At 36.6% G+C, this 23,074-nt stretch overlaps 1 protein-coding gene and 1 long non-coding RNA gene across 4 annotated transcripts in view; one reads left to right on the top strand and one right to left on the bottom strand.

The window, feature by feature from the left end:
* The window catches only part of LOC106003573, a 210,580-nt gene that overhangs the window by 76,594 nt on the left and 110,912 nt on the right, over nucleotides 1–23,074 (bottom strand). The gene's annotated exons all lie outside the window — the stretch shown is intronic.
* SAMSN1 (SAM domain, SH3 domain and nuclear localization signals 1) overlaps nucleotides 1–23,074 on the top strand; it is a 111,359-nt gene that overhangs the window by 75,342 nt on the left and 12,943 nt on the right. For both annotated transcript variants that reach the window (XM_045088200.1, XM_004770500.3), the window contains 5 exons: nucleotides 7,071–7,142; nucleotides 10,948–11,097; nucleotides 15,503–15,632; nucleotides 18,074–18,225; nucleotides 21,433–21,639. In XM_045088200.1, coding sequence (XP_044944135.1) covers nucleotides 7,071–7,142; nucleotides 10,948–11,097; nucleotides 15,503–15,632; nucleotides 18,074–18,225; nucleotides 21,433–21,639 — 711 coding nt within the window. The remainder of the gene's footprint in view (nucleotides 1–7,070; nucleotides 7,143–10,947; nucleotides 11,098–15,502; nucleotides 15,633–18,073; nucleotides 18,226–21,432; nucleotides 21,640–23,074) is intronic.

The following is a 23,074-nucleotide window of genomic DNA, read 5'->3' on the forward strand; positions in this document are numbered from 1 at the left end:
CCTTTTACCTGAAAACAAGATATTTAAGATGTAGCACTACTACATCTTTTAAAACCTCTTTTCAGCTCAAATAGAATATCCTAATTTCTATTCAGTTCTTAAAACTGCAACCTGACTTAGTGTCTATGGATGTAAGTAAATTGTGGCATACAGCAATAAATCCTGCAGAGAAGCAATTGAGAATTTTAAACATCCGAGTCTTTTTTATTCACAAAACTTGTTTTGTTACATTAAACAGGCAGATGTGAATAACCACTCTTCTAGGTTATGGATCATTTTGCATTGATTTTTTTATTGTTGTTCTAGTTTCTTTCTTTTGAGGCAGTTTCAATTTGCACAAAAACATCTCTCGGGGCACATCAGCTTTTGAAAGTAGAGCTTTCACTTGGAAATTTTGACACAACTTTCAACTATTTGGGTGGAATCAGAATCTGCACTTCCTTTAGGTATTTTGCAGTTGACAGAAAAGATACTGAACCAGAGAGATCAAGTGAACTCATTTGGTCCAGAGTCCAGATCTACATTAACAATACGCAGAGCACCGCCATATGTTTGAGATTGGGTGGCCTTGACTCCAGGTTAAGTTGTGGCTGTTGAAGGTTATGTCTCACAGTTCCAGTTGTCTCTTACTTTTCAACCCCCTGACACAAAACCATCTCCCATCGACACCACATGAGTGTCATTATTTAACACTGAGGCAATCCTAACAGGTTATTTTAAGTGAGTTAAATTTGTTTCACACTCTCGAAAAGATCTCAGCACCTGAGTTAAGTTAGAACAATTAAATCCTCGAATGTCTTTGGATAAAAGCTGACAATTTATTGACATTTAACATACTATTATTATAGAATATTCATACAAGCGCATGTTGAAACAATTCTGATTTTCAAGAGCATATTACTAACCATCGCTCTATGTGCAATATTTAGAAGATGTGAGAACTCATTGGCAGAGAGTGTGTAATCCTTAATTTGCCAGTGTATTTCAAAATACTGCGGATGTCTGACTCAGATATGTAAATTTTTTCTTTGAAATAGACTGTGAAACTTTTCCACCAGTGCCTTACCAGTCATGCTGGAGATAAGATTTTACTTGAAGACCCCCGAAGTTGACAGCTGGTTAAGAAATGAAAATAAGGGTCACGTTGTCTTGGTTTTGGTCAAAAGGTTGATTTGTGTTTCCAAAAAGAGATCTCCAAGTGCTCTTCATGTTGATAAATTTAGGTTGGCCGTTGTTCTAAGAATCCAATTCAGTTCCGATCGTTCGATCAAGATAACTTTCCAAATTTCCATCCTGCTCAGATAGCAAGTTTCTTTGAAAATAGAAGACAAGATCGAAACTTTGGAATGGGATGGCATAGTTGAGAGTACATCCGGGTGGAGAAGTGAAAAAAAAAAAAAAAAGAATTTATTTTTGCAAGTTCTGGTTCCTGTAAGTTTCCTCACTGAGAAGGTCTAGATCATTTCTAAGAACACTGTCAGCTTTATATCATGACATGACATTCTGTAATAATTAGAGTTGTTATACAAAACTGGGGGGGAAAATGTGACTAACAAAACAATGAATCGTCTTAAGTTCTTTTTTTTTTTTTTTAAGATTTTATTTATTTATTTGACAGAGATCACAAATAGGCAGAGAGGCAAGCAGAGAGAGAAAGGAGGAAGCAGGCTCTCCGCGGAGCAGAGAGCCCGATGCCGGGCTCCATCCCAGGACCTGGGATCATGACCTGAGCCAAAGGCAGAGGCTTTAACCCACGGAGCCACCCAGGCACCCCCAAGTTTTTTTTATTTTATTCATTGCATTGTTTAGGGACACATATGTGTTCAAAGACCCCCACTGACTCTACTCAGCCTTTTTTTTTTTTTTTAAGATTTTATCCATTTATTAAACAGACAGAGATCACAAGTAGGCAGAGGCAGGCAGGGGGAGAGGAGCAAGCAGGCTCCCTGCTGAGCAGAGAGCCCAATGTGGGGCTTGATCCCAGGACCCTGAGACCATGACCTGAGCCGAAGGCAGAGGCTCAACCCACTGAGCCACCCAGGTGCCCCTACTCAGCCTTTTTTTGGTGGAAGCCAAGTAGAGTAAGTAGAAGAAAGTAATCTGTATCCTCTAATTGTAGAGAATCGTGCAATCTAATAACGAGCATCTATATCAGAAAGTTGATTGTTCTAAAATCAACTTGGAAAGCAAAACTTTATTTTCTCCTTCAGTGTGTCTGTACTTTCAAACAACTATGATAAAATCAATATGAATATTTTTACACATTGATTCCTTAGAAAGTTGTATAACCATTACCTTTTGTTTTAAGACTATTTTTTAGACAGTTTTAGAGTCACAGCAAAATTAAGAGAAAAGTCGATTTTCCGTGTACCTCCCAGCCCCTGCACATGATTAACTCTTATTTATTACATACTACGTAGGTATGCTTCTCTTTCCTTTTTTTTTTTTCTTTTAGCCCAACATTATACTATGGGAAACTTCAAGCATATACAAAAACAGAGTAGTACAGGGGTGCCTGGGTGGCTGTGGTTCAGCGTCTGCCTTCCACTCAGGTCATGATCCCAGGGTCCTGGAATCGAGCCCCATATCTTGCTCTCTGCTCAGTGGGGAGCCAGCTTCTCCCCTCCCGTTGCTGTTCCCCCCATTTGTGTGGGCGTGCGCTCTCTCTCTCTCTCTTTCTCTCTCTCCATCAAATAAATAAATAAATATTTTTTTAAAAAAAGAGTAATAAAATCTACCTCATATCTCCATCACCCAGTTAACCATTAGATAGATAATGGCCAGTCATGTTTCTTTTTCATGCCCACACACTGGCATTAGGTTATCTTGAATTATAAGTAAAAAATAATAGTAGTTTTTCAATATCATCAAATAGCTAGTATTTAAAAAATTTCCTCAGTTGTGTCCTGGCTGCTTTTGCTCCAGTGGTTTCTTTGATCTATATCTAAACAAGATCCATGGGTTGTATTTGGTAAGACGACTCCTACAGGTTCTTAGTCTTTCTATCGATCAGTCAAGGAAACCTAGTTATTTGTCCTGTAGATTATTTTACTGTCTAGATTTTTCTGATTGACTACATCCTCTTGGTGCCATTTAAAATGTTCCTTTGTCCCTATATTTCCTATAATCTAGTAGTTACATACAGAAGTTTGGTGTGATTGCGCTTTTTTTCCCCCCTAAGACTGCCTCACTGGTGATATTAGGTCCTACTCTAGGGAGCACATATTCTAGTTGTCTCTTTTTGTAATTCTTGTAGCCATCAAGGATCATCACAGAGATCCTTTATTGCCATCAGGGGTTTATGAAACAGTAACTTCGTCATTTCATCATTCCTGATAGGCTTGAATATACACACACACACAGAAAAAGATAATTTTTCCTCATTAACTATTTACTCTGAAAATAAATGCATATGTTTCATAAAAGAAGAGCACCTCAAATGCTTATGTCCTTTCCTTTATTTGCCAGTTTTCATGATATAACTGTAATGTTTCCAAAAATGATCACTGATTTTTTTTTTCCTTTAGGTATCATGAACTCACCAACTTTGATATATTAGTTGCATTTCAATATTCATTTATTATTCTTATTGATATGAAAGTTATCCCACCTTTGGATACAATCTACTCCAGTGAGAATAGTTTCAATATGGCCCCTGTGTTGTTCTGAGATGGGCTTAGTAGTCTTTAGTAGTATTAGTACTACTACTCGCACTTAGTAGTACTAAGTTCAAAGACTAAGTAGTCTTTGAAAGACCACTTGCTCTATGCCATGAACAATATGAGAATTTTGGCTGAGAACCTTAACTCCAATGTCATTAACATCATTACTTATTTTTATGGTCCCTCAACATATGCATTTATTTATATATATCAGTATTATTAATAACAATATGATTACTGAAAACAGGTTAAAATTTAATTTGTCATTGTTTTTTGTGCTTGGGATAATCAGATCATGGTTCTTAAAAGTCATTTAAAATAATTCCTCTCTCTAAACCACAAATTCAATATAGGATTAGGTTCATTTGTTTGATTTTTATTTAGAATTTTTAGGGATCATTTTTTATTTTTGTTTAATTCTGTTAAAAATAAGTAAAAGTTACATGGTTTTAAAGCCAAATCTAGAAAAGGAGGTCTATTCAAAGAAGTTTCCTCTCCTTTTTCACTTTGCTCATTTTGTCCCATATGTATTCACCTATATTAAAACACAAACATTTATTTCCACCCTTAGATAAATGGCATCCTACTATGCACATTTTTCTCTATATACATTGGGCTTTTTTCACTTCTACCATATCCTGGAGATCATTCTGTAGAAGTATAAAGAGATGCATTTCAACTTTATGTAGCTACACACTGTTTCAGTGTTTGGATTTACCACGCATTATTCAATCAGCCCCCTCAATGAACATTAGGGTTTACAGATTTTTTATAATATAGAAGTTTTATAGTGAATGTGGATTCATAAGTGAGTTTACAGCCAAGTATGTGTCTCTGGTACAGATGTGTGGGAATGGAATTGCTGGGTCAAAGGGCAAATACATATGTAATTTTTCTAGTTTCACCAAATTACCCTCCACAAATGTGCTATTTCACAAATGCACATTTAAATGCACAAGGAAAGGCTGTATAAATATAGACAGAGTAGAATTAAAGACTAAATATGATATAATGTCAACAGATACAAAGAATTATCTAAAATACTAATTGCATTTTTATTTAAGTTACCCTTCCCGTTGATAGCTATTCATTCATATAACAGCTCTGTCTTGATGAGAGCTTCTGTCACAAGATAGTATTTGCCAAATCTAATCCATTATGATTATATGATGCAAAATTACTGATATTTAACCACACTCTCTTCTATAAAGGGGTAATATCTAGGAAGCCAGCTTGCTTCCACATGATTCACCTTTTCATTGAAAACTTAACAGGGGTAAAATTATAAATTTGTTCGTTGTGCGTACCTCACAGTAGACATTAGTTCTTTTCATCATAAGCCATAACCTATACATTATGAAACCATCTCAGAGAGTCACTAACTTTTAGACTAGAGAATAATGAAATTTTAAATACTTAGATTTGCTTTTTAATGGTGTCTTATCTTGGATTGATATTACACTCCTTTGGTTTAAAGCTGTTGAGCGATTCGCAGCAAGATGACTGAGAAAACCCGAAGTAATAGTCTAAAGACTTCTTAAACCACTGCTTCTCTTTATTGATATAATGAGGGGAGAATTAATTTTAAGAGGTGGTGACTATTGATTACTTAATGGCAGAAGATAGTGTTGAGAAATGCTGAAGTGAGCCTATTCTGTGCCCTCCTGGGCAATAGGACCCATTATCCAGTGGTGAAAATCATGCCGTAACCCTCATTAATATTTAATAGCAGCACGTAGGCTGGATGCAAGCGGTCAAATTGCCCTAGGCATAGGCTCCAATAGGCCATCAGAATGTTTTGAGTATATAAAAGAGTAACGGATTTCCCTGGGTTCAGATTGTTTAGAAGCAGGACAACAGTACACTCAATTCAATTCCCTGTTGTGATCTCTGGGCCATGATGGCCCCATGGAAATGCCTACTAGGCGAGCTAAAGCGGTTAATGCTCTCGGAAGTCATTCTAGGTTAGTAAGCCCTGCCTGGGAAGACTTAGTATTTTCCAGTGTGGTTCTCAGTTTCAGCCCTACTCTTTCTGTCTTCTTGCCACAAGCTGAAGGGCTTGTTCAAAAGGGGAGGCGAGTCAGCAAAAGGCGTTAATTGTGTCTAACACAGCCATCATCCTTGGGGCGATATTACGTATCACACCGTCTATCAAGCTAACCCCTTGTCACACGTCAGGATCTTTTTATTTCGGCTCATTTAAAAAGGAAACAAGGAGTTTTAAAGATAGCTGGTGGAGAAACAAGACTGTAGGGTGCTTGTAAGCTGACTTGCACTAAACGGGTCTGTGGCTTCTGAAAGGACAAGACATGGTTTTATAAATTACTGGCTCCCTTTGTTAACTTTTCAAATTACCAGGTTATTTCTCAGTACCAGCAGCTTATTCTGAAAATATTGTAAGCTTGGAATGAAATTAAGTTCTTGAGCTAGAACATATTCTTGGGATTTATGGCTACATAAAGGACACAACATCAAGATAGCCACCACTCCAAACAATGTATAAAATTAAACAGATAGTGAAGAAATAGGCTTTTTTTTTTTTCTCTCAATGACTCTAAAGATTATTGAGAATGTACTTAGGAGAATCATTTACTGTAACATAAGAGGAATTATTTATAATTACCTGCCTAGAATGAGTTACATAAGAATAAAAATTTAGCTTTGTAGGCAGAAAGTATCCAAGGGAACAAGTCTTCTATTAACATATTGAGCTTTTTCTCAAAACCAGTGAATGAAATTGACCCAGAGGTCTCATTGCAATTCTATGCTAAGTGTGGACAAATTCAGTTTTATTTCCAACCTTAGACTGGGCATTGCCTAAATGCTGCTTTCAATTTATTAATAGCTCTGTGTGTATGCCTTCTCTGACACCAAGTAGAGAGTCTCAAATTATTACGTTATTAATGATAAATGCATTTGTGTTCATTTTTGGTTTTTTGGCAAATACGATCTTTATGCAGCATACTGTGGTGGCTCTACTCAGATTTTTTGTTTGTTTCATTGTTATTTATTACTTGGTTGGTTAGTAATACATGTCATCCTGTTGTGGAAATTAGTTTGGGGCTAGCTCACTTCAAGAAGGCTTAGCTTAGAATTCACAGATTCTTCAGCTGCCATTCCCAAGAGCAGACGTAACACTATAAATTGAAAATAATTTAATAGATTTTCTTCAAGGTTCTAAACACTATAACATAAAACCTATGAAGGCATTTTGTCAACTGTAAATATTGTAATGTTAATAATAGTTATACCTTCAATGCCTTTAGATATTCCAGAGAGAAGAGCTCTTTTAATCCTATATTTGCAATATACTGATGCTTATGGAACCATAATCTAATATATTTAGCAATTTTTTCAGTGAGAGTCACAAATCCTAAATGTCCTGTCCTTTCCTTTCCTATTTTATAGCGCAGCAGCAGTTTTGGGAATTTTGATCGTTTTCGGAATAATTCCATTTCAAAACCAGATGATTCAACTGAGGTTAGTATTTTATTACAATTTTATGAATGTTATGCAAGTACATTAGGAAAATTTATGAAGTCAATATCACTTTTGCAAAATACTGTAAGAAAAATAAGTATATTTAAAAATCACAGTCTTGCCTATATTTTTGTAATAAAGGAACAAAGAACTACTTAGTACCGAGTTACCCTGCTGGGTATTAAAAGTAAAAAGCTCTCTAAGAAGCCTAACATGAGGAAAGCAGAACATGAGCTTAAGAAGAGAGTTAAGATTTAAAGGAACACAAATAACCCCAAATTTTCTGAGCAGTTCCACCATAAAAGAATATATATGTTAAATTTTATGTAAATGGTAATTGCATTAATTTAATTTAATGATTAAATGGCTTAGTTGTAAATTTGTCAAGGACAGCATATGGTCGCTCAATTGCACTCGCACTTCTGCCCTGTGCATTGAAATGCCTCATAGGTAACTATTACACCCACGTTTGTAAACCAGGAATACTTCAAATGTAGCTTAAGGAAAGCTTCCCATAAAATGAAGTCTATATAAAAATAATGGTAATAATAATAGTATCTAGATTTAATTGAACACTTACGATGATACAGGAACAACACTAAACACTTTACCTACCTCTAATGTAGGAACTATTAGTGTTATTATTTTACCAATGAAGAAATACAATTACTTCTAAGTCACACAGTTAATGAATGACAAAGGCAGAACTCAACATCTTGTCTGACTCCAAGTTTGCATTTCTGTTACACTATCTCACAAACCACAGGCCAACTGTGACATGATTAATGAAAGGTTTGACACCTGATCAAATAGTAGAAAGGAGGGATATATATATACACACACACATATATGTATATATGTATATACATATATATATAGACAAAATTAAAACTACGTGTTTATCATTGAACCTGATTCAGCAACTCCACATGTGATACATTTTAGACCAATAGGTTTTAGATCTCATGTATTTCTTAATTATTCATTCTCATTATTATATGTTTTATTTTTTATAAAGAATTTTTCCTGGTATAATTTCTCAATATACTTTTCAGATTCCTGTGTGTATATACCTATAATATTTTTAAATATTGGTATTTCAGTAATGGCTATTCTAAACAAAAGAAATGAAAATAAAATGACATCTAGTATTACTTTATAAATACATCCATTAGTACACTTATATGTGTGTGTGTATAATACATCCCCTTTTATACATATGCATATCATTTATATCCCCTTTTATCCATTTACATATTTATATACACATGTTTAAACTTGTAAATAGCTATATAGTCTATCCACATTTATTTCATTTTAAATAGGATAATATATGTATATAGTGAGAAACCCTATATAATTTTCAATTAACATCTTATATAAATCCTTACCTTTCCATAATCACATATAGTTTGTAGATTCTACACAGTAGAATCTGTTATTTAGTTTATAATTCAGGCTTAACCTGTAAAAGTAGCTCAGGTTCGCTCAGGCTCCTTTATTAGTAATGGTGGCTTAGTAATTTGTGAAAGAATTCAGCGAACCTGAAAAGATAGTTCACACATTTTTCAGCAATGCATCATTCATTCATCCAACTAGTATTTCTTGAGGACCTACTCTATGACAGGGTTTCCATGAGGCACTCAGAAATTACTGTTGTAATAATTGATGAAAATCCCTACTTCATGAAGCCGAGAGTATAGAGGGAGAGACAGATTATGAAAGAGAACAGAATAGAAAAATGTGAAAGTTGAAAATATGCTGAGGTAGTTTCTTTGAAATGTCTGTAAAAAATGATAGAGCAACTTAAAATATAAAATATTTGTGATACGGGGCACCTGGGTGGCTCAGTTGGTTAAGCCTCTGCCTTTAACTCAGGTCACGATCCCAGAGACCTGGGATCCATTCCCGCATTGGGCTCCCTGCTCAGTGGGGAGCCTGTTTCTCCGTCTGCCTCTACGTGCCCACCCACCACCCCCGCCTTGTTCTCTTTGTCTCTGTCAAATAAATAAATAAAAATCTTTTAAAAAATATTTGTGATACGTTTTTGAAGCTTAGGCAATGGTAATTTAACACAGATTATAATAAAATAATATACTTTATTTTCAGGGGGATTTAGTTTATAATTTTACAGGGAAGATAGAGCTTAAATAGAGAGAAGAGAGAAGAAAAAGGCTAACTTTAAACATTTAAAGGGTTTCCAAGTTATATTTTATTCAGGGCTTTTGAATTAAGCAAAGAATCTTTGCCTTTTATAACCTTAAATGTAGAAATGAATAAAGTTCAATGAGGACTTAAATCAGCTGTCCCTTCATATTTATCATAGTCAATTTGGGATAAGATATGAAGTAAAAAATAATGTTGATTAATAATTTTGTTAACTATGTGGTTAAACCTTCATATTGAAATATTCAAGGAGAGCCTGGGTGGTTCGGTCAGTTAAGCGTCTGACTTGACTTCGACTCATGTCACAATCTGAGGTTTGTGAGGTTGAGTCCATGCTGGGCCTGTGGGGAGTCTGCTTGAGACTCCCCCCGTCCTCCCATGCATGCTCTCTTTCTCTAAAATAAATAAGTAATCTTTAATATAACAACAATAAAAATAAATTATTCAAGTTAACTGAATAGAAGTTTCCCCTAATTTTTTTTCTTTTTATATTCAGGAAATGTCTGTCTGTCCACCCATCAAGAATGGTGGGCAATGCTAGCCTAGATGACCCTTAAGAGTCCTTTCTTAAATTCTAAGATATTAAGGATATAGAATCCAAGTAAGTCCTTTAAGAAAAAGAAATCACTCCAAATTTCTATGAGAAGTTTTGCTTATTCAATAAAAAAAAAATCAAGTGTCAGTGATATTCCTGGAAGTGTTCTAGACATGCAGAATAAATAAAAAATATAAAATCTCTAAGCTCATGGAGCATACCTTATCGTGGGGGATGCAGGCAATAATCAAACAAACAAACAAACTTTGTATCAGGTAATGTTAAATACTTAGAATACATTACATGTGAATTACATGCCCATTTCTATACTAATGGCTAGACCATGTTCATAATTACTGTTGCTTGAGAATGTGGGAAATATGCTTGGGATACTCACCGGCAAGAAGAAAACATTGCACTTCCTCAATGGATTTACTTAACTCCAAAACTTTTTTAAAAATGGCCATTTCAATTTATATAAGAATCAAGAGGATATTTTAATGCCCCTTCAGCATGAATACATGCTATAGCCTTTCTAAAGCCCCCAATAAAATATCTCCCATCTATGTAGACTTAATCACTCATTATGCTTATGATTTATTTCTATTTTGCCCATCCAAAAATGGGGAAAACTGGAGCGCCTGAGTGGCTCAGACGGTTAAGTGTCTGCCTTCGGCTCAGGTCATGATTCTAGAGTCGTGGGGTGGACTCACACTTTGGGCTCCCTGCTCAGTGGGGAGCCTGCTTTTTCTCTCTCTCCAGCTCTGTCTCTCTCTAATTAATAAATAAAGTCTTTTTTTTTTTTAATGGGAAAAGTGGCTCTACTGTACAGCTATTTAAAGAATAACTAAAATTCTCTCAAAAATTTATAGATATGAAGCTCAGGTCCTTCAACATCAGAAGTTTTATTTTCCAAGTTTGCAACACATGGCACCAGGCTTGGACAACCCTAAAAATACGTATTCTACCCAGATTGAAGTTTGGAGGCTGCTATACACAATACATAGGAAGCCCACAAATTCGGAATCTTCACTATAATAATGTTTTCAGAACAATGATTTTTATTGCTTTATTATTCTGTCTTTTGTAAACAATTCTAACTAGGTATATGAAGGGGAACCCATAAATGAAAGTGGAGAACACAATAAAACTTCAAATAATGGAGGAGGATTAGGGAAAAAAATGAGAGTTATTTCCTGGACAATGAAGAAAAAAGTGGGCAAAAAGTACGTCAAAGCCCTTTCTGAGGAAAAGGTAAGTGAACTCTGCCAATCATTTGTATTTTTCTATTAATTTTTTTTTCTTATACTAGCCAACAGATTCTTCTAGACATAGAATTACTTGGTCCTTTAGGAAGGACTTCAATGTCTACTTTCTCCCTCAATAATTGTGCCCAGGAACTAGATAGAAAAAAAAAAAACATTATTACTCCTATGTTAATAGAGGAAATGGAGGCTCAGAAAGATCACACATGTAGTATGTGAAGAATGGTATGTCATATGTTGTAACAAACATCAGTACTTCATTTCTTTTTATTGCCAAATAATATTCCATTTTATACATAAACTGTATTTTATTTTTCCTTTCATCAGTTGATAGACATTTGAGTTGTTTTCACTTTCTGGCTATTGTAAATAATGCTGCTATAAATATTTAGGAGTTTTTGTGTGGAAATACTCTTGTTTCTCTCTGATATATGGTAACTATCTGATGTTTTGAGAACTTGGCAACCTGCTTCCCAAAGCAGTTGCATCATTTTACATTCCCACTAGCAAAGGGTGAGGGCTCCAATTTTTCCATTACTGTCTTTTTGATGCTAGCCTTCCTATTCCTAGTGGGTGTGAATTTCAATGCGGCTTTGATTTGCACTTCCCTAATGACTAATGAAGTTGAGAATCTTGTTGTGTTCTTATGAACCATTTGTATATCTTCTTTAAAGAAATGTTTACTCAGGAGAACCTGGGTGGCTCAGGTCATGATCCCAGAGTCCTGGGATCGAGCCCTGTGTAGGACTGGCTCCCTGTTCAGCAAGGAAGCCACCTTCTCTCTCTCCCTCCGCCTCCAGCTCTCCATGCTTGTGCTTGCACTCTCTCTGTCATTAAAAAAAAAAAAAAAAAAAAGTCTACTCGAACCTTTTGCCCACTGTTTAATTAGGTTATTTGCGTTTTTATTATTATTATTATTATTATTATTATTACTGACTTTTAAGCTTTTTAAAAATATATCCTGGATGCAAGTACCTATCAGATATATGATTTGCAATATGATATATTTTCTCCCATTCTGTGGATTGTATTTTCACTTTTTTGATAGTGTCATTTGCAGCACAGATGTTTATAATTTGATGCAGCCTGATTTATCTATTTTTTGTCATTTGAACTTTTAATATTGCAGTTTTAAAATTATTGTTTAATCTCAATTCACAAAGATTTACTCCTGTGTTTTCTTCTAAGAGTTCACAGTTGTAACTCTTACATTTTGGTGTATGATCTACTAATTTTTCTATGGAGTATAGTAGGAGTCCATCTTCATTCTTTTGAATATGGATATCAAGTTGTCAAAAAAGTTGTTAAAAGGTCAATTATTTTACTATTGTCTTTTCTTGGCACCCTTGCTGAAAATCAATTAATAATAAGTACATGGTCATAATTATATGGGTCATAAATACATGGGTTTATTTCTGACTCTCAATTCTGCTACATTGATATGTAAGTCTTAGTCCATTCACTTTTTAACCCACTAGGACTTCCATCCCCAATAACTCATTAAAACAGGAGTCATAATTGGTATTAACCTCTGTGTTGCTGAATTTACTGGTCACTTCTCTTACTTCTTACCTTACTTTTCAACGTATTTGACACAAGTGATGATTTCAGTACATTTGAAACATTCTTTCCTGGTTTCTTTAATGGGCATTCTTCTGGCTTTCTTCCTCAGAGTTTCCTTTCTTGGCTTTGCCTTCTTTCTTGTCTCTAAACATTGAGTCCTTCCAAGGCTTATTCCTAGATGCTCTACTCAGTCTACTCTTCCCCTCAGTGATCTCATCTAGTCCCATCACTTTGTTTTTTGCAATTACATCTCTAGCTATGATATCTTATCCATTGTACTTGAACAACCAGTTGTGTATTCATTATCATCACTTATATGTACAATAGTTATCTGGAACCCAGTATATCCCAAACTGAATTATTAATTCTCTATGCTCTCTACCAAAAACACATGTTTCTTGTCTAGTCTTCCCAGTAGCAATAGACAACAATTGCCATAACTCTAGATGCAAGGAAGGAAGGAAGAGAAGAGAAAAAGAAAGAATAGAACAGAGAAGAAAAGGAATGAAAAGAAGGAGGGTAGGAAGGAAGGAAGTAAAGAAAGAGGAAAGCCTAAGAATCATTCCAAATTGCTTTTTTCTCTCACGTTTCACACCAATTCATCAGCATATTCTATTGGCTCAAACTCCAAAATCTTATCTAGAACCCAGAATTGCTCTATGTAAACTATTCCTGCTTTTAGATCAATCAACCAACCAACCAAAAACAACTTCTCTTGCCTAGACTGCCATAATAACCACCTAACTGGTCATCTTTCTTCCACCCTTTCCTCCATAACCATTCTCCACACAGAAGCTGGAAAGATCTTAAGTGGAATTTCAGAACATATCATGCCCCTTGCTTAAAATTTTACAGTGCCTTCACAATGCCTTCACTTACTACAGAATGTTCATTCCAGTCCTCTGAGAAACAGATCCTAAGAAAGCAAAGGACACACCAAAGATTATTGGGGAAAATTAACGTGAAGGATAGATAAAGAACTGGATAGGGAAAGCCTTCTGACAGCAGTGCAAGTTTGACACCTGGGAAAGGAGAAGAAGAAAGCTTTAGCCAGATTGGCAAATAGTCCTTGAACTAAAGTTTTCCATTAGAGGAACCCTATATCCCACCAGAATGGACTCAAATGGTGCCCTCACTGTTTCAGTCATTGGCAGAGAGCATGGCTTCCATGCACAGTGGTGGATTTAGTAGCTGGGGCTGTCCATAAAGAAGTGTCTCACAGCAAAATATCTGAGTGACACATTCCATGACCACCACACATGGTCTATAAAGCTCTTACTAATCCGGCTCCAGTCTACTCTGAGCTTATATTTTTTCTTTTTTTTTTTTTTAAAGATTTTATTTATTTATTTGACAGAGAGAGAGATAGAACAAGCAGGGGGAGCAGCAAAGGGAGAAGCAGGCTCCCCACTGAGCAGGGAGCCTGATATGGGGCTCGATGCCAGGACCCCAGGATCACGACCCAAGCTGAAGGCAGATGCTTAGCCAACTGAGCCACCCAAGCACCCCTCTGAGCTCATTTTATAACACTCTCCTTGATCTCATTCAGCTCCAGCTACCTTGACTTGGTCTTCCCACTCATAAGCCAAGCTAATTCTGAGTTATTTTGTTCTTGCTATTCCTTTTGCTTGGAAAACTGCCTCCAATTCTTCCTATAAGTTACTTCTTAAGGTCAGAATTCAGAGTCAAGAAGTCAGAGCATATATTACCCTATAGAGAAGGTCTTTGGAGACTACTCCATCGAAATCAACCAACCTTCCCCCCACCCTAATCCTAGCAGCTAATCCTCTCACATCGCTCAGTTTTATCTCCTTCATAGCACTTGTTCCCTGAAATTTCCTTTTACATTTGTTTACACACACATCTCCAAACATTAACACACACACACACACATACACACACCATAACACACTAAAATGTTTATCTTATTAGAGCAGGGACCTTGTGATCTTGTTTACCAAGGTATTCCCAGTTCCCAAAACAGTGTCAGGTACTTACAAGGTGTTCTCTAAACTTGTGTTGAATGACTGAACAAATGAATAAAGGAATGGATAAATGGAGAGAATCAAACTGAGTGTATATCATGTATGTATTCTGAAGTTTTATTAATGCTTAGAAATGCTCATAAATGAGGAATATTGAATTATATTTTGATGAATATTAAGGAATTTATAGGTTTTGTCCAAACTGTCTAAATATGGAAGACATCTGAGATGTTTTCAAGCAGATGTAATTTGTTTTGAAATTGTCTGTCTTTCCTAATTTTATGCAGGATTTGCTTTTCACTTGACTAGGTGTGCAAGCTTGGTATGAGATTTGTAAAGCTTCTTAGATAAGCTTTGCTTTAGAATTGCAAAATGTGCATGTTTTATTCATATCTGGTGATCTGGTAAGGTGCAAATAACTGACATGAAACAACGATGCAGAATTTAAACTTGTAATATCAGATCTCAAAGGATTAGTAATGGTGGTAAATAGATGATAAGGAGAACATGAAGAAATGAAAATGCTTCAACAGATAAAAATATTAATAAATCTAACACTTCTGATTAAGTAGTATCAATATAATATTCATCCTAATTTATAAAATGAATTATGATGATTTCACTTGAATTCCATAATGTGGAATGTTTCGTCTAAAAAATTTTTCCAAGTATAACGTGTTTTGCTAGAAATTGAACTAAAGATTAATGACTCTCATATTTTATGCTGATGGAATCCTGAGTATTTTATTGCTAAAATATGTCTTGTTTGTTAAATCAATGCACACAGTGAATATCTCCATGGAAATCAGTTCTCTGCACTTAACCTCTGATATGTTTTTTCTGAAGGATGAGGAGGATGGAGAGACTACTCTCCCATATCGGAACAGTGACCCAGTGATTGGATCTCACACAGAGAAGGTCTCCCTCAAAGCCAGTGACTCCATGGATAGTCTCTACAGTGGGCAAAGTTCATCAAGTAAGCCTACAGAATAAGGGACGAAATCGTAACTGGAAGGGTTGAGTTAAGTGGGTGGGGAGATGGGGGATATCCGTGAGGGGGATTAAAGAGTGCACTTACCATGATCCACACCGTGTAATGCACTGAAGGGTTGAATCACTATACTGAACACTTGAACCTGACATAACACTATGTTAATAATACCGGAATTAACATTTTAAAAACAATTAAAAAAGAAAAAAGAAATTCAAATGGAAACCAACAACAGATTTGCTTCTCTGGGGCTTTCAAATTAGCAAAAAGTTTCCAGATACTTGATAAAAAAAATAGTGAAAATGTAGGATTGCTGAATCCGTAGAGTTGCTGTTGTTTCAAATGATACACAAGATATTTGATAGAATTATGTATTATTTTGAAACTTCTAACACTGTAGTTGGCAGGGCTCTTGGGGATATGCCTCAAAAAAATCATCTTGGGTGACTAAATCTGCATCCCTAAAATAAAATTGTTTGCTTAGGAGAACTAGCATTATCTTGAGTCAAAATCTTAAATGACTTGACATATTCAGATAAATGAAATCCTGTTCTCTGTCTCTCGGTCCATCTACCCCTTCCTCCTTCCTTTCCTTTTCTCTTTATTCCTCCTTTTTTTCTCCTTCTTCTTCCTTCCTTCCTTCTCTCTTCCCTCCCTCCTTTCCTTTCTTTCTTCTCTTTGTTTTTTCTCTCTCCTGTCCCCTCTCACTTTTGTCCTTCCTTTCTGTTCCCTTTTGCCTGAAGTATTCTGAAAAGAGAGGGACATATGCATCATTTCTCACATTCACTTTTTAGGGGTCCCTCCAGTATGAGGGAGTCAAGAATGAAATACTGTGTAAATACTAAATAGAAGGAATATAGCCAGTCAGGTGACAGGAAGGAAGCAGCATGTGTTCAACAAGGATTTTCTAAAACCATTGTTTCTAAGAAGGAAGTCATTCAGGTTTTAGTCACATATCCTGCTATCTGGAAGAAACTACTGATACCACAGGGGGCCTTTTAACTTTTTTATGTATACACTGTTGTACATTCCTCTGATCTTTTCAGGGCTTTTAAATGTTTTCTTTTTTTGCAAGGTTTATTTGCCATTTCCTTTTTAATCAACTGCTTCTGTTACTTGAAGATAGATCGCAAATACCAGATGTTTCAGATATCCTGAATTTTATTCCTACTTTTCCTATTGGCTGAAGAAGAGTTATTTTGTGAAGAAAGTAGAAAAAAAAAACTAATGTAGAAACATTTGAAGGATATATTTTTGCATGTGTGAAATTCAGATTTCATTAGTATTCACTTCTGCTGGAAGTTTTAAAATTCTAAAGTGTAATGCTGAATGTGGGTAGAATTTTATTAACTGGGATATACCATGAAAAGCCAAGGCCAGGGGTGGGCATGGAAGGAAGGTGTAAGGAGATAGTGGCCCACTTATCTGTTGTCATATACAACTTAATTGTTGCGGTTACACGCAACTCACCCTTTCTTACAATGGTTCGTATTCAATATGTTAAGGTTCTTTACCTCGTTTCCATAATTATTTGATTAAATAGTAGAGAAACCGGGACTGTTTCAGCATTGAACAGAGCACGGAGAGGGCTCACTGCAGGAGAAAGTGGAAGTAGGGGAGCGTGGTGAGAGTGCTGGAGAAACTGAGAGCTACTTCCGCTGGAAGCCATTCTTACCCCACCCCCGCCTCTTGCGGGCAGCAAGAAATGGAATCTCTTCTTTCTCTCCCTTGAGGTTCAAACTCAGAAGGAAAAGGACCAGAGAACAAGGATTCGGAGTAATTTAAAAAGCCCAGTTTAGAAAGTTTAGAACCACACGGAAGGATAGACACGGGAACACACTTTCTCTTTGCTTCAAATTCACACAAGCAAAAGTGATACCTTTTATGCATAGAGATGTTGCTTCAAAATGGCTTTTGGTACATAATAGCATGTTTGGGAGAGCGTTCTAGCTACATTGTGATAAGAATAGGGAACCCTGTAGTCTGATGCTTTGACCATTTGTGATCTGTAGTACATAAGGATCAGACTGTTGCTATAGGTTTTTGTCTTTGTTTACAGGTACAAAATTAATTGTCTGGCCTGCACAAGGAGTTAAGTTTGTATCGTTTGTCTCTTTAGCAAGTAGCAAAACAATTTGCTACTGGGTCAGATCACAGAGACTGAAGTGAGAGGGTGTTTGGGTTAGTGGTTGAGGAAGGAATGGTCAGATTGGCTCGAGAAAGTACAGAAGTGGCTCAGAGGACAAAGGCCATTGAGGGAGAGTGACTGGGAGTCAGAAAAAAATAGGAATCCATCATTTAGAACTCCCTCAAAAGGTTGGTGTCCAGTGCTTCAACATGATCCCCACTTAGCTCTATCCAGATGATGGTTCAGAATGTTACGAACCTTCGGTGAGAACTGTTAACCTCTGCTTTGCTTTCATCAGGTGGAATAACAAGCTGTTCAGATGGTACGAGTAACCGGGATAGCTTTCGACTTGATGATGATGGCCCCTACTCTGGACCATTCTGTGGCCGAGCCAGAGTACATACTGATTTTACACCAAGCCCCTATGACACTGACTCCCTCAAAATCAAGGTGTGTGCATGTCATAGCTGCATTCTGTCTGGTTTGTCTTGCACTGGTTGTATGGTCTGTGTCAGGAAGTGCAAGCAGTGGGGACGGGGTGGGGGGTGGGCGGTGAGTGTGTTCTCCCCAGCACTAGAACGCAGGAATGGGTTACTGTGCAAGAATATGAACAAAACACTGGAGGTGGACTAGGGGAATTGGTGTGTTGAGGCTATAGCATGAGTTGCTGTTATGTAGATAATACAGATTCTGAGCCTGTCTGGGGAGAAGAAATTGTCTACATTTTTCTGAAAACCAGAAGCCTCACAGGTTACTGGAGGTGCCCAGCTCTGCCTGCTACTTCCTGGATTAGAAGGAGAGAGAGAAAAGATGGCGCTATCAGGCAAGAGCCCCTCACAGCAACTCCCTTGGGAACCACCCTTGGCTGGGCAACTTCAGTACTTAAGTTGGGGGTTTTGAATAACCAGACATCTTTCTCCCAGTGATATTCCCTCCTGAATTCCCTCTTCTTACCTCTGATTCTCTATATTCGTTTTCTATTGCCTTGTAACAAATTTCCACAAACTCAGAGACTTTAAACAACACAAATGCATTACTGCACAGTTCTCTAGGTCAAACATTGAGTCATGGCCCAGCTGCATTCCCTGCTTAAGGTCTCACGGGGCTAAAATCAAGGTGACAGCTGGGGCCGTAAACTTATCTGGGGCTCAGGGTCCTCTTCCAAACTCAAAACTATTGGCAGAATTCAGTTGCTTGAAGTTGTAGGACGGAGGCTCCTGCTTTCTTGCCAGATGTTGCCTGGGAGCCACTCTTGGACCCTGGAGGTGGCCAGCCATGGTCCTCTCTACAAAAGTTCACTCATGTTTCAAAGCTCTTTTTTTTTTTTAAGAGCTCCTACCTAATAAAGTCAGAAACACCCAGATAATCTCCCTCTTAATTACAAAATTAACTAATTTGGGACATTAATTACATCTGCACAGTCCCTTGTGCCATATAATACAACATAATCATGGGTGTGAAATCCATTGTTTTCAAGTCCTACTCACACAAGAGGGGATGTGCTGTTGCAATCATATAACTAGAAGGTTTGGTGGTGAAGTATTTTATACATGTTAAATTCTTCCTTTTAGTAATACAAACTGGTATAGCTAAAGGGACAGAAATTATGACTTTTCTCTACTATCATCACCAAGCCAATGTTAACCAGTAATTATGACAAGTTATGAAGCACTGATGTTATTATTTAACATTCAAGAGACTCTGCTCTTCTCTTTATCCCTTCTTTTGTAACAAATCAGACTAAGCTCAGCGGGAGAATGAGGAAAACGTTATTTTCCATAGTTAGCTCCTTAGTCATTTCTATGAATGCTTTGAAATCTAAGTTTAAGTCTTGGGGAAGGAACATTTGCATCCTAGTAACCACTGTTGGGGGAGGGCGTAGAAGGGAATAAATTGAACACATTTAGGCTCGGGAGAGCTTTTCACCTTTCCTATAATACCATGCCAGTGCCCCACCACTTGGGGTGCCTAAGGTGATATGTGTAGAGCTCTTGTAGGACACAATAAGAATCCCACAGTTACCACTGGGGATTGAATGCCATTGTTTATATCAAGGGTCTTATCCGCAATGAAATTGGGTCTTCGCTGGTGACCTGTGGGCTTTCCTGGAATGTATACTTTTTTTAAAAGTTTAGAGGATAATAGGAAGGATGCAGCAGAGAGATCCTATGCTTAGAAACTTCCCCTAGAGCTTCTGGGGATTTTCTAGGTCTGCTAAGCGGATCCCACCTAGCCCAGATGCAACTCTCCACAGTTAAAGGCAGGAAGAACTAGACGAATAGCTTATAGGGTCAGACAGGCAGATGATCACAAATCAGAAAGATCAAATCTTTTAATCACACTGAATCCTACTATTAAAAATACATTGTGTGTTTTAGTTGGAAGAATACACATTCGTAGAAAGTGGGGAAAAAAAATTTTTAGTAGCCAACTTAATGTTTTGTTTATTTGAGGTGTCCCCTGAAAAGGCAACAATATCAGAATCTATAATGTTCTCTCTGGGGTAGAAATTATTAAGTCTCAAAGGAGGAAATATGACTTGTATTTGGGTAGAAATCAATTTTCTTTACAAAGAAGTACTGCGGGTTTTTTTTACTCTTGCCAGTAACTGGCAGCCTATAGCCAATTAGAGTCTTAGATGTGAAGAAAGAAAAAGACCAACTGGTTTGTCCATCCTAATGTGCTTCATTCATCCTGCGACCCAAACATTGTTGTGAAGCTCAGACTAAGTATTATCTTCTCTAAAATAATTCAGTAGCACACACACATACTTTTGTTACATATTTAGATGTATGAAGGTCTAATAGTTTTGTTATTTTATTTTATTTTTTTAAAGATTTTATTTATTTATTTGACAGACAGAGATCACAGGTAGGCAGAGAGAGAGGAGGAAGCAGGCTCCCCGCTGAGCAGAGAGCCCGATGTGGGGCTCGATCCCAGGACCCTGAGATCATGACCTGAGCTGAAGGCAGAGGCTTTAACCCACTGAGCCACCCAGGCGCCCAGTTTTGTTATTTTAGAGGAATGCAATACTTTAGATGGTTTCTTTTTTACTGTACATAAGTTTTTCAGATGAACTAGAATCATGGACAGAGATAGACTTCTTTTTCTTTCCCTTCCCCATGTGGGAACCCCTCCAGGAATGATGGCTTGAGCTTTGCTATCCGTCTATTGCTTTGACAAGATGAATGAAGAGAGCAACATTTTTTAGTTCAGACAACTGATTACCAGTTGCTCTGGGAAGTTATTTAATGTTACATTCCTATTCTATAGTAGTTAGAATTATAAAGATACCTTGTATATGTACCTAAGTAATGTGTCATGGGCATTAAATGATTCTCTATATGCAAAAGTACTTTGTAAATTCCATTGTGCTGTACAATTACAAGTTCAGAAATTGATATACCATAACCATAAGGATGTCATCGAATGCATTAGGACCTTTTCTTCAAACTTGTTGAAGTGCTCTTCGTTATTACTAGCAAATAATTCCCTTGAACTTTTAAAGTAAATTTTCTCTTAGATTTATTTCTGCTATCAGTGACTTCCCTTATCATATTCCCTCATTATTTGAATTTCTGTGATTCCATTCTTTCTACTAATTGTCATAGCAACAAAGTTCTCTGTAAACTGATTGGTATATTTCTTTGTCTTTAGAAAGGAGACATCATAGACATTATCTGCAAAACGCCAATGGGGATGTGGACAGGGATGTTGAACAATAAGGTGGGAAACTTCAAATTTATTTATGTGGATGTCATCTCTGAAGAGGAAGCAGCCCCCAAGAAAATAAAGGCACACCGAAAGACCGGAAAGGAAAAACCCAAGACTCTGCAGGAGTTCCTAGAGAAGATTCACCTTCAGGTTAGCAAACCTGTGACCTATTTGATTCTGGTGGCATCTGGATGGGATAAATAAGAAGAAAGGATCAGTGTTAAAAAAATATAGGGCTTACAGCAAAGGAAAATCTGCTTTCCAAGAAGACTTCTTATTTCTCCTTTATTACTTTTATTACACAAGGACAGGTCTTGATATAACCTCTTTTGGACTAAACTCTAATGGTACTTAGCAGTGACAGTAGAGATTAATGTTGAGAAAGTACTGTGAAAAATGAGAAATACCTAGGGGAATAAGAGGTCCAGAGAAAACATGTAAATGAGAATGATACAGAGAGTATTAGAGTAAAGGTAAAAATCCAGAGAATTGAAAGGAAAATATGGAAAGAAAATTACATTTTCTGTAGGGCAAAGATCAAAAGCAAGTCAAGAGAAGATAACTAAATATAATTGTTTCAAAAGCAATTTGTTAGGAAATAGTGGTCATTAAGTCCCCATGATGATTATGTTAAGGAAATTGTGTTGTCTGTATTTATAATCCAATTATTTTCTTGTTATATTAGCAAAATTTTTATGAAATATCTACCTTGTTCAATGGTGTGTACATGCAATTTACCTAGCCTCACTCAATTTACTGTTTCGCAATCCATTTCTAATATTAATGCAGCAGTACTTTGAGAGTTTTCAAAACTCATCAAGGCAATAACCAATTAAACTTTCCTTAATTGTTTCTCCTGAATTATCTAGTTATACTCGACACACGACCTAGGCCTTCCTATATTACTTTTGGTGCCCCCACCCCAGATGGGGTACTTCTTGGATGAAGTACAAGTTTCAAACCTGCTTCTTCTTTTTGTGTGTTCTGTGCCCTATGAGAAAACCAAGGTCTAAGGAAGTGAAATAACTTACTCAAGAACCCATAATCAAATGGTTATGTCAGAATGGGGACTTTGGTTTCTCGGTTCTAATTCTAATTCTCCTAAGAGACATCATTTTTAAAAGAAGTGGTACTTTTTCTTTCTCTCTCTTTCTCACTTAGATTTGGCGGGGTGGGGGGCGGGGGGGGGTAGTAAAAGGGCTGGCAGTTATTCCTGATTACTTAAAACTAAGGGTATTGAAATGATGATCAAGTAAAATGGAAGGAAGTTTTGAGGAAGTTGTAGAGCATTCAACTTCCCTTTGCATTTTTATTCTGTTAGAGAGAACAGAGGTTACATAAATAACGTACAGACTCAGAAATCAGAAGCCTGTGAATTTTAAATTAATACATATTGATGCAAATGATGGACAAACTATACATGCTGAGAAGAGAAAACTTTAGGGAAAATATTTTTCCCAACCACAGTGCTTTTATAACCATAGTGGTTAATAAAAACTTCTAATTAAATAGAAAGTCTGGAATTCCTTAGGTTTATATAATGACATTCACCAAATGCTAAGTCTATTGTTCTGTGCCTGTTTCA

Source organism: Mustela putorius, unplaced genomic scaffold (assembly GCF_011764305.1).
Source record: "Mustela putorius furo isolate JIRA1106 unplaced genomic scaffold, ASM1176430v1.1 tig00003834_pilon_pilon_pilon, whole genome shotgun sequence".
NCBI lineage: Eukaryota > Metazoa > Chordata > Mammalia > Carnivora > Mustelidae > Mustela > Mustela putorius.